General features: G+C 32.7%; 1 protein-coding gene and 1 pseudogene across 1 annotated transcript; both read right to left on the bottom strand.

Annotated features, from left to right (window-relative positions):
• Positions 1–9,758: 9,758 nt before the first annotated feature.
• On the bottom strand, positions 9,759–11,060 carry LOC131605000 (uncharacterized; annotated as a pseudogene).
• A 386-nt stretch (positions 11,061–11,446) lies between these two features.
• Positions 11,447–11,959, bottom strand: LOC131604999 (uncharacterized). The gene has a single exon (XM_058877407.1). It carries the CDS (start codon positions 11,957–11,959, stop codon positions 11,447–11,449), a length of 513 nt encoding a protein of 170 aa, XP_058733390.1.
• Between the last annotated feature and the right edge of the window lie 3,498 nt (positions 11,960–15,457).

Below are 15,457 nucleotides of genomic sequence, written 5' to 3'. Positions count from 1 at the left end.
GGGAATGATGTGATTCCGTACAAATGGAAATTTTGAGTGGAAGTGAGATTTGAAAGAAAGTGTATGATATTGTTGGGAAAAGAGAGATGTGTAGAATAAAGTTGAGATTTGAATTGGAAAGAAGAGATTTGAAAAGATTTTTGAAAATAATGGAATATAGTACAAAAGTTAGTGGGAAACCAAAAACAATTGTTACCAGTACAGTGTGAGTTTCCTGCTTTTGCGCCTGCAAAAAAGATTTAACCCTGCATGAACTGTGTTAGTACTATTTATCTGTAAAATAAATAAATAGTATTTGCGGTGTAATGAACAGCATTTGGCGTTTGCGTAAGAATAAATTCCACTGTTAGCCAAGTTACTGTGTAAGAGAAATTCTGAAATTTAAGCACTTCATATGTTTAGGATATTTGAAATAAAAATCCATGTCTATATGAAACTCTTAATTTTCAGATTGAAGTTTTCTTAAAAAAAGATGTGGGCAAATTTTGGGGTATAACACATGCATTTATTATCATTTACTCACTTTCACCATCTTGTCATTTTAGAACATAACTTGTAATTTCTATTAATTACAACAATCCCCCACTTGTTCTAATAATGAAAAATCCAATTCCAGAATTGAGAAGATAAAAGTGTTAATATAGTTAGGTATCTTTCGATTTTAACTTAACCTTAGTAAAGACAACGCAAAGTTTAATCGGAATGTTAGGTAGCTATGCTTTGAACCATTATCCCATGTGATCAGACCGACATTGTTATACACACACTTTTAGAGTTTCTTCGCCTACATATCTCACCTAGCACTATTTATGGCCATATGCTTTTCCTGTTTTCATGAAATTTTCATGAGAGAAACTCCAACTCTCACTTTGAGACGGCACCATCTCGAAATTCATATAGGTGAAGTTTCATTAGTATCTCTTTAGATACATATCCTCGATATAGAACTTCATTAAGAGTGTCTTTAAAACTCAACCCTCAATTATGTAATAGTCAATATTATCACGAAATGTTGCACCAACTTCCAAATCAACGACTTGTTGTTACCCATTTAATCTTAGGTTAAGATGTATTAACTTCAAATTGGGTTGCTATCATTGTCGGAACCTTCATTCAAGGAGTTTTAATCCCATACCTTTCGAGGTAGACTTTACTAAATCTCTGGCCAGTGGTTTAGTAAAAGGATCAGCCAAATTGTAGCTTGTTTGTATATATGTCAGTGAAATGATCTCATCCTTTATCATTTTTCTCACGAGAGAGTGTCTAAGACCTATGTGTCTAGACTTTCCATTGTATACTTCACTGAATGCTCTAGCCAGGGTGGCTTGACTATCACAATGTATCAATACTTTTGAAACATTGTCTTTAGCTAATGGAACCTCTAATAAGAGATCCCTCAACCATTCTGCTTCTTGTCCAGCAGATGCAAGAGCCACAAACTCTGATTCCATGGTTGAGAGAGTAATGCATGTTTGTTTCTTGCTCTTCCAAGAAATCGCACCTCCAGCTAATGTGAATATCCACCCAGTTGTAGATTTATAATCTCCAACACTTGATATCCAACTTGCGTCGGTATATCCTTCTAGTATGGCAGGAAACTTACCATAATGAAGGCCAAGATTTTTAGTCTTTAACAAATATCCAAAAATCCTTGTTATTGCCTTCCAATGTCCATCATTTAGATTGCTAGTAAATCTACTCATCTTACTAACTGCAAATGCTATGTTTGGTCTAGTACATTACATTAAGTACATTAGACATCCAATTGCACTTGTATATTCCAATTGTGCCATGGATCTACCATTGTTCTTTTGAAGTTTGACACTAGGATCGAACGGAGTATTTACTTCCTTAAAGTTAAGGTGTTTGAACTTTTCCAACATTTTTTTAATATAATGTGTTTGATTAAGTTCATAACCCCCACTATTTCGTTTTACTTTGATCCCTAGTATAGTGTCAACTAATCCAAGATCTTTCATCTTGAATGTGGAAGTTAGAAATCCTTTTGTTTCTAAGATTCCATTCATTTCATTGCTAATAATCAACATGTCATCAACATATAGACATAGAAATATTATAGCATTTCCACACACCTTTGTGTACAAGCATTTGTCACAAGAGTTTGGAATGAACCCATTTGAAAGTATGGCAGTGTCAAATTTTTGATGCCATTGTTTTGGTGCCTGTTTTAAATCGTATAAAGATTTGACAAGTTTGCATACCTTTTGTTCATTTCCATGAAGTATGTAGCCTTCTGGTTGCTCCATATAGATTTCCTCATCGAGATCGCCATTTAGGAATGCTGTTTTAACGTCCATTTGATGTACAATAAGGCTGTTCAAGGAAGCTAGTGCAAACAATATTCTAATCGTCGTAGTTTTTTCTACTGGTGCATATGTATCAAAATAATCAATACCTTCTTTTTGTCTGAATCCTTTTGCAACTAGTCTAGCCTTGTAGGTTTTTAATGTACCATTGCTGTGATACTTCTTCCTAAACACCCATTTGCATCCAATGGGTCTTGATCCCTTCAGAAGATCAACTAGTTCCCAAGTATGGTTTGACATAATTGAATCCATTTCATCTTGGATAGCATCCTTCCAAAAAGAAGCGTCTCTAGAAGTCATTGCTTCTTTATATGTTTTAGGATCATCTTCAATTTGAAGAATAATAGGAATTTTATGAACATCATTCTTGTTATTTCCTTCAACTAGATAAACGGAAATAAGTTGAGAATCGATTTCATCCGGTCCTAGACCCTTATTTTTACGTGCCCTTTTGCTTCTTCTTGGTTCGGGTTGTGTTTCAACAATCCGCGTCGAATCATTGTCACAAGACTCTTTGATCGTGGGATTCTCTGGTTCCTTATTCTTAGTGATAAGATTTTCGAAGAATTCCACATCTCTAGATTCGACAATTACATTAGACTCTAAATTTAAAAGTCTATATGCTTTGCTATTTGGTGCATATCCTATGAAAGCACATCTGATCCCTCGAGGACCTAATTTTGTTCTTTTGGGATCCATATTTTTGTAATATGCTACACACCCCCACACTCTAAAATAATCAATATTTGGTGATCTTCCTTTCCATTTTTCATATGGAGAAATTCCAGTTGTTTTTAATGGAATCCTGTTCATTATGTGACATGCGGATAATAATGCTTCACCCCACAAATTAAATGGCAATTCTGAACGCATCAACATAGCATTAATCATTTCTTGATATGTTCTGTTTTTTCTTTCGGCCATGCCATTTTGTTGTGGTGTGCGAGGTGCAGAACATTCGTGTATTATGCCATATTCTTCACAATATGCATCAAATTCTGCCGAGAAGTATTCACCGCCTCTATCACTTCTAAGTACTTTTTTTGGTAGTAATTAATTGATTTTCGACTTCCGCTTTATATGTTTTAGAACAGTCATCGATAAACGTTATAAAATAACGATTTCCCCCACGGGTCAACGTTCCATTGAATTCACACAAGTCATAGTGCACAAGATCAAGAACATTTGCTTTTCTTTCAACACTTTTGAAAGGTTTATTAATCATTTTAGACTTAACACATATTTCGCATTTTTCGAAATCATGAATGTTACATGATATCAATCCAGATTTAATTAGTCTATTCATAGTACTAATACCAATATGTGCTAATCTAGAGTGCCATAATGAAATAGATTCAAGCATATAAGCAGAATTAGAAATTTCATTAATAATATTGTCGGTAGTACAAAGTTTGATCATTCCTTCAGCGGAATATCCTTTTCCTACAAATATACCATTACGGGTCAATATTAACTTGCCCGATTCATATACAGATTTAATGCTCGGTTTTCCCAACAAGTCCCCACTAACAAGGTTTCTATTCATGTCGGGAACATGAAGAACATTGACAAGAGTGACTTTCTTTCCAGAGGTGAAGTTGAGTTCGACGGATCCTGTTCCAACGACTCTTGATCGCACTTCATTGCCCATTTGCACTTCCTCTCCATCATTGACTTCGGTATAGGTTTTGAATGTCGCTTTATCATAAGATACATGTACAGTTGCACATGTGTCATACCACCATCCTTGGAATTTTCCTTTGATGGCCATAATTTCGCTTACAGTAGCGATTATGTCGTCATTAACATGAACAACATTAACCTCAGTTTTGGGCTTGTTGTGCCTGCAATCTCGAGCATAATGTCCGGGTTTGCCACATGCGTAACATCCATTTTTAGTACCCTTTTGTCCGCCAGAGTTTTTGAACCTGTTATATTCTTTCTTTGGACCAAAATGGTTTTTTGTGCCATCATATCTTTTCTTTCCCTTTGCAGCAACAATATTTGCCTTTGCAAATCCAGCAGACTCGGTCTTTTCACGATCCTTCGTTTCTTCCTCGATTCAAAGGTGTTTCTGAAGTTTCTCCAACGAGAAATCTTCAGAACTATGCACCAATTTATTCTGTATCCTTTCCATGAAGGTGGCAATTTTGCTATGATTGCACCGACTAGGAAAGCTTCAAGGACATCAATTTTCACGACTTTTATTTTGTTCACGAGAATCTGTAACTCTTGTACTTGTGCAATAATAGGCTTGGAATCCAACATTTTAAAATCAAAGTATTTAGATATTAAGAACTTTTTCGTACCTTCTTCTTCGGCCTTAAATTTGAATTCAAGCGCTTTCTTGATTTCGTTTGCAGATGCAGTATTAGTGTAGAGATCATAGAGACGATCGGATAATTTGTTCAGAATATGTCCACGACATAGCAATTCATCTTCCTTACGTTTCTTTCTCTCCTTTTTGATTTCATCGGTTGCATCCACACTTGGTTCTGGAATTTCCTCCAAATCAGGATCCAAGACATATTAAATTTTCAGAGTAGTCAGGAGAAAAGTCATTTTATCTTGCCAACGGGTAAAGTTTGTTCCATCAAAACGATCTAGTTTCACAAGGTCCTGGTTCATGAGTTTGATGCTTGAAACAGAAGCGTCGGTGGCCATGGTTTGATATAATTTAAGATTGTTTGAAAATATATGTTTCAATCGAAAGGACCGAGGCTGGAATCATGAATAAAATCACTTTCCTTAAAGTATTTCAAGCACTCCCGAATGTCTTAGAGTTCGATGCAGGAATACCCAGGATAATTCAGCCTTATCGAGTTTGCGCAAGACCGGAGAAAACTCGAATGCAGCGAAGAACGATCTGAAATTATTTAGAGGATTTTTGGATCTTTATGATGTGATTTCTGAATGCGAAATCATCCTTTTATAGGCAATGAAAATATTAGTTTCAAAGGTTGCGACCCTTAATGAAACAATATATTTTCAAAAGATATGACTGTTGCACTTACACTGGTTCATGCACCATTTGCATGGTTTCACTTCTGCATGGTTTCGTGAACAGTTGCCAACTTTCCGATTCAAAATTCAAATCACGGACACTGAGCAAAATATAACAACCGGTTCGGCCGGCCGTCGCCCACCGGAGCCGCCTCATTAATGCCCGATCGCTCCGATGCGACGTGCCTAAGTGCTCAAGTGCCGTCTACAAGCCGCCACTAGCGCCTCTACACTCACGCCCCTAGACCCGGACCCGGAGTCGGAGTCGGAGCCGGAGCCGGTGTCGCTGGTGGCGACACCAACGAGTGGTTGTAGGATTGGGACAAGTGGCATAATGCTTAGGACCACCACATTTGTCAATGTGGCACTTTATCCTCTTTTGTCCTTTTGTTGAGTTAATGATATTAATTCTTTATAAAGACTTTGAAAGTGAGTGAATCTTTCAATGTGGGACTTTATTACATGCATTTATTATCATTTACTCACTTTCACCATCTTGTCATTTTAGAACATAACTTGTAATTTCTATTAATTACAACAATCCCCCACTTGTTCTAATAATGAAAAATCCAATTCCAGAATAGAGAAGATAAAAGTGTTAATATAGTTAGGTATCTTTCGATTTTAACTTAACCTTAGTAAAGACAACGCAAAGTTTAATCGGAATGTTAGGTAGCTATGCTTTGAACCATTATCCCATGTGATCAGACCGACATTGTTATAGACACACTTTTAGAGTTTCTTCGCCTACATATCTCGCCTAGCACTATTTATGGCCATATGCTTTTCCTGTTTTCATGAAATTTTCATGAGAGAAACTCCAACTCTCACTTTGAGACGGCACCATCTCGAAATTCATATAGGTGAAGTTTCATTAGTATCTCTTTAGATACATATCCTCGATATAGAACTTCATTAAGAGTGTCTTTAAAACTCAACCCTCAATTATGTAATAGTCAATATTATCACGAAATGTTGCACCAACTTCCAAATCAACGACTTGTTGTTACCCATTTAATCTTAGGTTAAGATGTATTAACTTCAAATTGGGTTGCTATCATTGTCGGAACCTTCATTCAAGGAGTTTTAATCCCATACCTTTCGAGGTAGACTTTACTAAATCTCTGGCCAATGGTTTAGTAAAAGGATCAGCCAAATTGTAGCTTGTTTGTATATATGTCAGTGAAATGATCCCATCCTTTATCATTTTTCTCACGAGAGAGTGTCTAAGACCTATGTGTCTAGACTTTCCATTGTATACTTCACTGAATGCTCTAGCCAGGGTGGCTTGACTATGACAATGTATCAATACTTTTGAAACATTGTCTTTAGCTAATGGAACCTCTAATAAGAGATCCCTCAACCATTATGCTTCTTGTCCAGCAGATGCAAGAGCCACAAACTCTGATTCCATAGAGTAATGCATGTTTGTTTCTTGCTCTTCCAAGAAATCGCACCTCCAGCTAATGTGAATATCCACCCAGTTGTAGATTTATAATCTCTAACACTTGATATCCAACTTGCATCGGTATATCCTTCTAGTATTGAAGTTATTGTAAATGAGAGAATGTATAGAGTTAAACTAAAATTAAAGGAGGGTTGAATTAACCAATGTTTATATTGATTAAAGAATTAAAAATTAAAAGGATGAAAAGTTTTGAGAAATTATTTAAAGCTAACTTTTTAATTAAATAAATTTAATTATAAATTAAATAATATATATTAAAAAATTATTACTCTCACAACTCAGCAAGAGATTTTAATACACGCAAATTTATTTTTACCTTTTATAATAAATATTTTTTCTATTTTTAATTATTGATTAGAAATTATTTATTCATAATTTTTTTTCACTCCATGTAAGTTAACAAATTAAAAGATTATTAGACTATTAACTTCACATTAACGTTATATAATAAAACAACTTATAAGAAATTTTTTAAAATTAGATAAATATAATATTATAGTTTAGTGTTAATATTCTTTTTAATGTAACTCCTAAATAATTTTTTTTCTATGAAAACGGTTAACACTTCCCATTAACGTTATATAATAAAATAAGTTATAAGAAACTTTTTATTAAATAGATATAATATTATAGTTTAATGTTAATATTCTTTTTAATGTAACTCCTAAATAATTTTTTCTATTAAAACAGTTAACACTGTCATTAATTTTTTATAATTTCTATTACAATTAATATATTTGTGATAAATTTATATGATTAATATTATTTTCCATTTTAAAAAAGGAAGAGAATTATGAATGTTAAGATTAAGAATATATAAAATCGCGTGTAAGATAATTTAAAATAAAGTTATTAAAAATGAGAGAATATATAGAGTTAAATTAAAATTAAAGGAGGATTGAATTAATCAAAGTTTATATTGATTAAACAAATTAAAAGGATGAAAAGTTTTAAGAAATTATTTAAAACTAACTATTTAATTTTTAAAAATTAATTATAAATTATACAATATACTAGTATAAATATTTTTAAATGTCATGTATTTGTTATTATATTAGTAAAATGACAACATACTCTAAAAAAATGATAAATTTAGAATTTATTAATTAATTATTTTGTATAAATAAAATATCCAAAAAATAGTAATACTATATGATAAAAAGAGTTTTAAAAAAAAGAAGATTAAAGATTGGTGTGATGGAAAAAGATCTTCTAAAATAATAATAGAAAATAGTAATAAATAAAAATATAACTAAATCAGTTTATTAATTAAAATTTTGTATTAATACAATGAATGAGTGGTTTAAAGAATACAAAAAGTGATAGTTCAAAGGTCGGTGGGGTGAGAAAAAAATATTTTAAAAAATTAATATGAAAATAATCGTTGATAAAAAAGTGTTACTACACTTATTTATTAATTCAAATTTATCATTAATATAATGAGTAAATGAACCTGACATATAAAATAAAGGTCTAAATTTTATGATTTCTTACAAATAAAGTTCTAGAGAATTTGTGTATGTAAATGCATATAGTATAAATATGTGTAATATAATCTCACATATTATTAATTAAAAAGTATTTTTTTTATAATTTATTGTCTTTCACATTAAAAAATTAATAGTATAATTGCAAACATAATCTAAAAAACTACAAATTAATTGTAAATAAAAAAAATTAAATATCAACTATTATAAAAAATATAATTTTATTTCTAATATATCCGTGCATCAGCGATCTAGTTTTAATAACTATTTACTATCGGGGCCTATAACCTAACCAATTTAAGGTTAAGTCAGATTAGGTCTATTTAATAAAAAAAGCTAGACTTAAATTTTTTCAAAGCCTATTTAATTAAATAGGTCAGACTTAGACTATTAAAAAAATTCTATCAAATCTTATAAGTCGACTTATATTTTCATAAACATTAAAAATAGGCTAAATAAGTTGGCCTATATGTACATATATATTAGAAACAAGACTAAATAGGCTGACCAATATATGCATAAATATTAGAAAAGAAAGCTAAATAGACCGACCTATAAGGCTTCTTAAGTGATATAGATTAATTGAAAACCTTAATAAGAAACTATCTTTTAAATAGGATTTTAGGCCAGACTAGGTAAAATAAAAACCCTATAATAGACTATAGGTCAGACACACACGTTTTAAATTTATCGTAGTTCAGACTCAAGTCTTCTAAAGTCCAGCCTAACCTAGACTATTTCCATCCCTACTCATGCCATAAATTAGTCATAAATCCGTTTGATCTTTGTCATGATTTTAATATGACATTATCCGTTTTATCTTTTTTTTAAGCTAGGATTGAATTTAAAGGAGTATTAGGGGTACTCCAACCCAGATACAAAAGGATAAAGGCCTAAATGAAAATTACTAACCAATAGGGGCTTAAACTAGATAATACAAATGATCTTTGCAATAATAATAAAAGTTGCTATTGGTATGAGTAATATCCCCCACCGTAGACCATTTCCAAGCCGAAAACTTAATGTTCCAAACCAAATCAGATAAAACGAAATTCTCGTTCTTAAAGATGACCGAGTTGTAGGTATTCCAAATGCTCCAACACACCACCAACCAGATAAAAACCTATCCTACAAAATGAAAGGAATACAAATAGATACCCCAAAAAATGAAATTAGAGATAAATACATGAGAAATGAATAATTATTGTATACAATAGTTAAGATTAAGCATAACTTTTAAAAAAAGTATGACCACGGTGATGATGCAATGCAATCTATTTCTATTAAATGATATTGCTATGGTCAGTGGCGGAGCCAAAAAAATTATAAAGTTTGGGCAAAATTTAAAGATTGCAAATTCACATTGTATATAATATATAAATAGTCATTAATAAAAAAAAAGAGACTCGTCATTTTGTCAACAAAAGTATAGTTTAAAATAAAAGAGATGAAACATAACCTTACAATAGCGGGTTAAATTAAATCACGAGGCAAATGTCCTTTCCGAGACTTTTTTGCGCTGAAAGTTCGAATAATATCAATATCATCAAGTGACTTGAATATCTCCCGCTCGGTATAACATACCATCAAGTCATCGAACCACACATCATTGATCTTATTGCGCAATTTAGACTTGATAATCTTCATTGCTGAAAAAGCTCTTTCAACCGATGCTGTAGACACCGGCAGTATCAAAGCTAACTCAATAAGTTTGTAAACCAATGGAAATACCAAATGTTTCTCAGTTTGAACCATCTTCATAGCCAAACTTTGAACATCTTCACAAGTGGAAAATGAAGCATTTCTTTTCACTTGAAGAACATAAGTGTCAAGTTGATCCCTTATTATTCCGCGATCATCATTAGAAAAGTCTTCATGATAAATATTAGCAAGACGAGCAAGCTTATCAATATTAAACTTGGAGAAAGAGTTCTTGGGATCAAGACATGAGAAACAATCAAGGATAATGTTACTTCCTTCACTAAAGCGGTGATCTATCTCCACACATATTTTGTCAATAGCAACATAAAAAATCTCTGCACTGTAATGATGAAGATTAGTGATAGTCCTCCCTTCTACCCTTGAACGACCCCGAACCGGTATTTCGTCATCCATATTTAGAACTGGAATACCTCTAGAAACACAAAATTCTTGAACATCGGAAAATAAACTATCCCAACCACTCTCTCTCATTGTGGTCAACCGAGCTTTGACATCATCAACTAATTCCATGGCAATCACAATATTAAGATCTTTTCTTTGCAAGAAATTTGAAAGCTCGTTTGTGATACCAAACAACTTTAACATTAACTTCAAAATAAAAGCAAATTTAAAGCTCTCCATTTTTTCTATCAAACCCGCTGCTTGAGATGGTCCACGTCCATCTTCATCAACCATACTAAGCACCTTTAACACAGAGGACCATATTTGATCTAAACGAATCAATGTAGTATGATGTGAACCCCATCTAGTATCCCTGGGTCTAGTGAGACTATATGATTGATGCAACCCCCTTCCTCTATATATCTCACCACTGTTAAGTTTATTTAAAATATCTTGGTGTTGTGCCTCCGTCAAAGCATCCCTCCTCTTACAAGATGCACTTGTTGTGGTCACAATCAAAGAGATGTACTCAAAGAAATCATGAATAGATGAACAACTACTAGCAACAGACACAACAACCAATTACAAACGGTGAGCATAACAATGGACATAGAAAGCATAAGGATTTTCATCTAGAATCTTTCTTTGCAAACCATTAAATTCACCTCTCATATTTGAAGCTCCATCATATCCTTGCCCTCGTATCCTTGAAATAGATAACATATACTTATCAAGAATACTATAAAGAGCATCCTTTAATGAATCAGATGTAGTATCTTTAACATGATGTAGAGCAATAAATCGTTTGACAACACGCCCTTTGTCGTTCAAAAACCTAAAACAAATTCAACAATTTAACTTGGCGGCATAGAGAATAATAGGTAATGAAAATTGTAATGGAAAATACAACTACTAACCTCAACATCACCGCCATTTGCTCTTTGACGGATATATCACGTGACTCATCAATAAGCACGGAGAATTGTCTATCACCAAGCTCTTCCATAATCACCTTGGTAACTTCATATGCACAACACGTTGCAAGCTCCTTTTGAATGTCACTGGAAGTCATTCGAAGATTTTACCCAATCTACCATCTCTCTAAAATTGCCCTTATTTAGAGATGTAGAGGATTCATCATGACCACGGAAAGCCATACCTTGTGCCATGAGATATCTTGAACAATCTACAAAACAAGTCAAACGAATCTTATACAATTCTTCTGACTCCTTGGTTGCTTTAGCAAACTTATTTGCCACACTTTGTCTTTGATTATTATAATCATCGTAATGCTTGACACATGAGTTGTGTAAACTATTATGACTACCAACATGATCTTTCAAGCTTTTAGATGCATGCTTCCAATCTCTGTATCCGCTTTTAGTGAAGAATTCAAAACCAAAGTGCTCGGACCTTCCGGGTTGCTTAAAGAGAAAGCAATAAAAACAATAAGCTGCATCCTTGATCTCACTGTATTCTAACCATGTGTAATTCTTATACCATGATTTACTAAATGCTCTAGAAACACTTCCAAATGGAGTACGAGGAAAGCTTGGTAAATCTGGTTGCATTGGACTCGTCAGTATATATGCCCTTCTCACTTGATCTTGAATATCTGGAGCATATTCATTAATTTGTTTCCTACGACCTGGATCACGCACAATCTCATTTGGATTAAACTCATTAACCACATTAGTTGGTGGTTCTAATTCGGCTTCTGATTACACATCATTCACATTCTCAATACTTGCTCTATCAACCAAAAATCTTCTCATCTCTGAAATTAAATGATCTTAAGTTAATACTCAATTAACAATTATAAAATCAAAATTTAAATAAGAATAGTTTCACAAAATAAGAGTAATTTCTTATGATTAATAAAGAGTAGGAGCAAGCATTATATTATATTCAATTAAAAACTTTTATAGAAACCAATAAAATTAGATAACCAAAAAATGGTGAGACCTAGCTAAGTCACTCTTAAAAATTGTAGATACTTTAAGAATGCTGCCAAACCAATGTTTTGGTTTTAACCAATGAATCTTGCAGTGGATTGATCTGACACTTAGCACACACAATGACAAAATATGTTATAAAGTGTAAATGTTTTTAAAAAACAAATTTACTCATAATACTAAAAGTTATAAGAATGATGCAAAATATTATAATATAATTTTTATGAGATGTTAGATAAACTAGATAAACTTGAAAAAAGTAGGACCCACTTTTACAATGTTATTATAAGCAACTCAACTGGTACTTCTAAACAGCACTGGTACTTCTAAATAGCATAAAACAAAATATTGAACATTGTAAAGACAAACCCATATCCAATTTTTTTTCTTCTTCTCTGCTACTACTAGTCTAGGCGGTGTAAATGGAAGAAGATAATATTGTTTATCTGCTGCTACAAACAGTTTTTATCTGCTACTACAAACAGTTGAAGTAAAATAATTTCTATTTACTAACCGAAACAAAGGGGGAGTGTGGTAGTCGAAAAAGAACGGTGTAGTCGTCGGCGTCGAAGGCGGAAACTTCACGTTTTTACGGTGCTGCTGTGGTGAGGGAAGCTCTACACTTCTCTTGTTTTTGTTACCTTTTTTTTTTGCCCTTTTAATTTTTAACCTTTAAATTATTTTGCCCTTTCAATTTCTTGCCCTTTCTTTAATTTTTTTCATTTAATTTTTACCTTATTTTTTATTTATCTTTTTACCAAATGAATTTGGGCCAGAGCCTGGGCAATTGGCCAGGGTAGCCGGGCCTTGAAAACGCATGTGGATCACTTGTGTGTCGAATCTTAATGCTTTCGTGTTCGAGTTGCGCGCGAGAGATCGCTGACGCGAGAATAAGGATGTTCTCGCAACTTTGTGTTAGAGATAACCTTGATTGTGATTGGTCTCATAGGTGCTTCAGAGATGAACACTGATGTGAGAGACACGTGATGGAAATGACGAGTATTGTAGGTTGAGTGCAACTGATTGATATGTTTAAGTTTGTGACGTGTGAGTATATTTGCATGCCTAATAAGTTATTCTCTCCTAAGAATGTATTTATTTTCTGTTTCCATAATTTAATCCATTTTAACCTGAGCTCGATAACATCAAAATAATTGAATGGCATTCTAATAACCATCTCTATGGACACGATAATTCTCGAATAAAATTTTCCCAATCTTTTATTGCTTGCCCTATACAGCTTCAACATGCCATTCCAAAATGCCACGGGTACCCCCTCGCAATGCTCAATTTAAAAATTCAAAAGTTCCATTCGAAATATCTGCGATGGGTAACCCCACACAATGTAATTATATATATTTTTTGGTTTTCTACGTTGAGAGGGTTTTAACCTAGAGCAACATATTAATTTAGTCAGGGGCGAAACCCTTGCATTTAACCCCTGGAAAAATAGAGTTTTTCTGGTAGTGAGTTAACTTAATTCACTTCAAAACAAAATGTGCTTAAAGTAAAACTCTAAATTCTTCCGCCTTATCCCAATCTCTTAGAACTCCATCATATCTTTAAAAAACTCCAACAAAAATTCTCCAACTAGTATGAATCAAGAAAAGTTGTCACGAAACTTTGCTAGATGAAATAAGTAGCTCATTTCTTTGTCTTCATATTCCACGAATCTTTTCAAGTAAATGTACGTATGTGAAACATTTTATGAGTTATGATGTTGTAGTTCAAAATATTTGTCTTATTTTTCTTATTTTCTTATTCAAAATATACGTGAAACATTTGTCTTGATCCAACATAGGGTTTATTGTTTTCTTATTGTTAAGATGAGATTATAGGTTTTATATTATTGTTGCGATAAATAAAGGGTTTAAATTATTGTTGAGGTATATTGTTATTTTGTTAAGGTAAGTTGTTGTTTATGTAAGATAAGTTATTTTTTTGTTGATAAATGTTGATGTTTGTGTTATTGATGTTTTTTATTAGGTATCTTGATGTTTTTGTTGAGGTATGTTACTGTTTTGTTAAAGTAAGTTTATGTTTTTGTTGATTGATGTTGCTGTTTGTGTTATTTTAGATGTTTTTCATGAAGTATTTTGTTGTTTTGTTAAAGTAATTTGTTGCATTTTGTTGATAAATGTTGTTGTTTGTGTTATTTTAGATATTTTTGTTGAAATATGTTGATGTTTTTGTTTAGGTTTGTTGTTCCGTTAATGTTAGTTGTTGTTTTTTGTTGATAAATTTTGTTCTTTATGTTATTGTATGATGTGTTTGTATAGGTATGTTATTGTTTATGTTATTTTTAATGTTATTTCTTGTACATTGTATCTTTCATTTTGTTCAGCCGACATATCGTAGAAGATGAGTTTATTATATTGTGTATAGTTTGAGTGTTTTACCAACCCTTCACTGAATATATAACCTTTGGAATTAAATTAGAAAATTATAATATAAAAAATTAAGTTATATTAGAAAACAACTTACATTGATCAATGTTTTACGAGCTTTCTACAGTCCATCAAGTGTATCTCGCTCTTTAATTAATTTGCATACATAACTAGTAGAGAAGAAAGTGATGGTAGAAGAACTAGAAGTATTCCAATAAATTCTAACCAATGTTTTAAAAACTGGACTGGACCGGCCGGTCAAACCGGTTGGACCAGGAACCGGACTAGCATCCAGTCTGGTCTGATCACTCGATCGCTCTTGACGTCGAACCGAAAGAAAACAGGGTAAACCAGATGGAACCGAAAAAAACTGGAAAACCGGTGGTTAAAGCAAACTGGCGGTTGCTTAGCAGATGTTTTTTTTTTGAAATTTTTTTACTTAAAACGACGTCGTTTTGATTTTTTCAATTAAAAAAAAATAAAAAAAAAATTTGTTCCTTTTCCTCTCATCCTCACGTTTACACAAGCCACAACAATACACAATAGATTTAGAAAAAAATAGCAGCAAGGGTTTGTTCATGAAAAAAATAGCAGCAAGTGACGCTGAAACCACCGTCGCTGCCGTCTTCTGTTGTTCCACTGTCGACGACTACACGAACAACCGAAGATCCCCGCCGCCTCTGGGTATGTTCTTTAGTTTTTTATTTTGATTCTGATATTTGATAAA

Source organism: Vicia villosa, linkage group LG5, assembly GCF_029867415.1.
Source record: "Vicia villosa cultivar HV-30 ecotype Madison, WI linkage group LG5, Vvil1.0, whole genome shotgun sequence".
Lineage (NCBI taxonomy): Eukaryota > Viridiplantae > Streptophyta > Magnoliopsida > Fabales > Fabaceae > Vicia > Vicia villosa.
This window is presented reverse-complemented; position numbering and strand designations above follow the sequence as displayed.

Coding starts and splice junctions, on each gene's coding strand:
- LOC131604999 (XM_058877407.1), bottom strand. CDS start 11,959: ATGCAACCAGATTTACCAAGCTTTCCTCGTACTCCATTTGGAAGTGTT.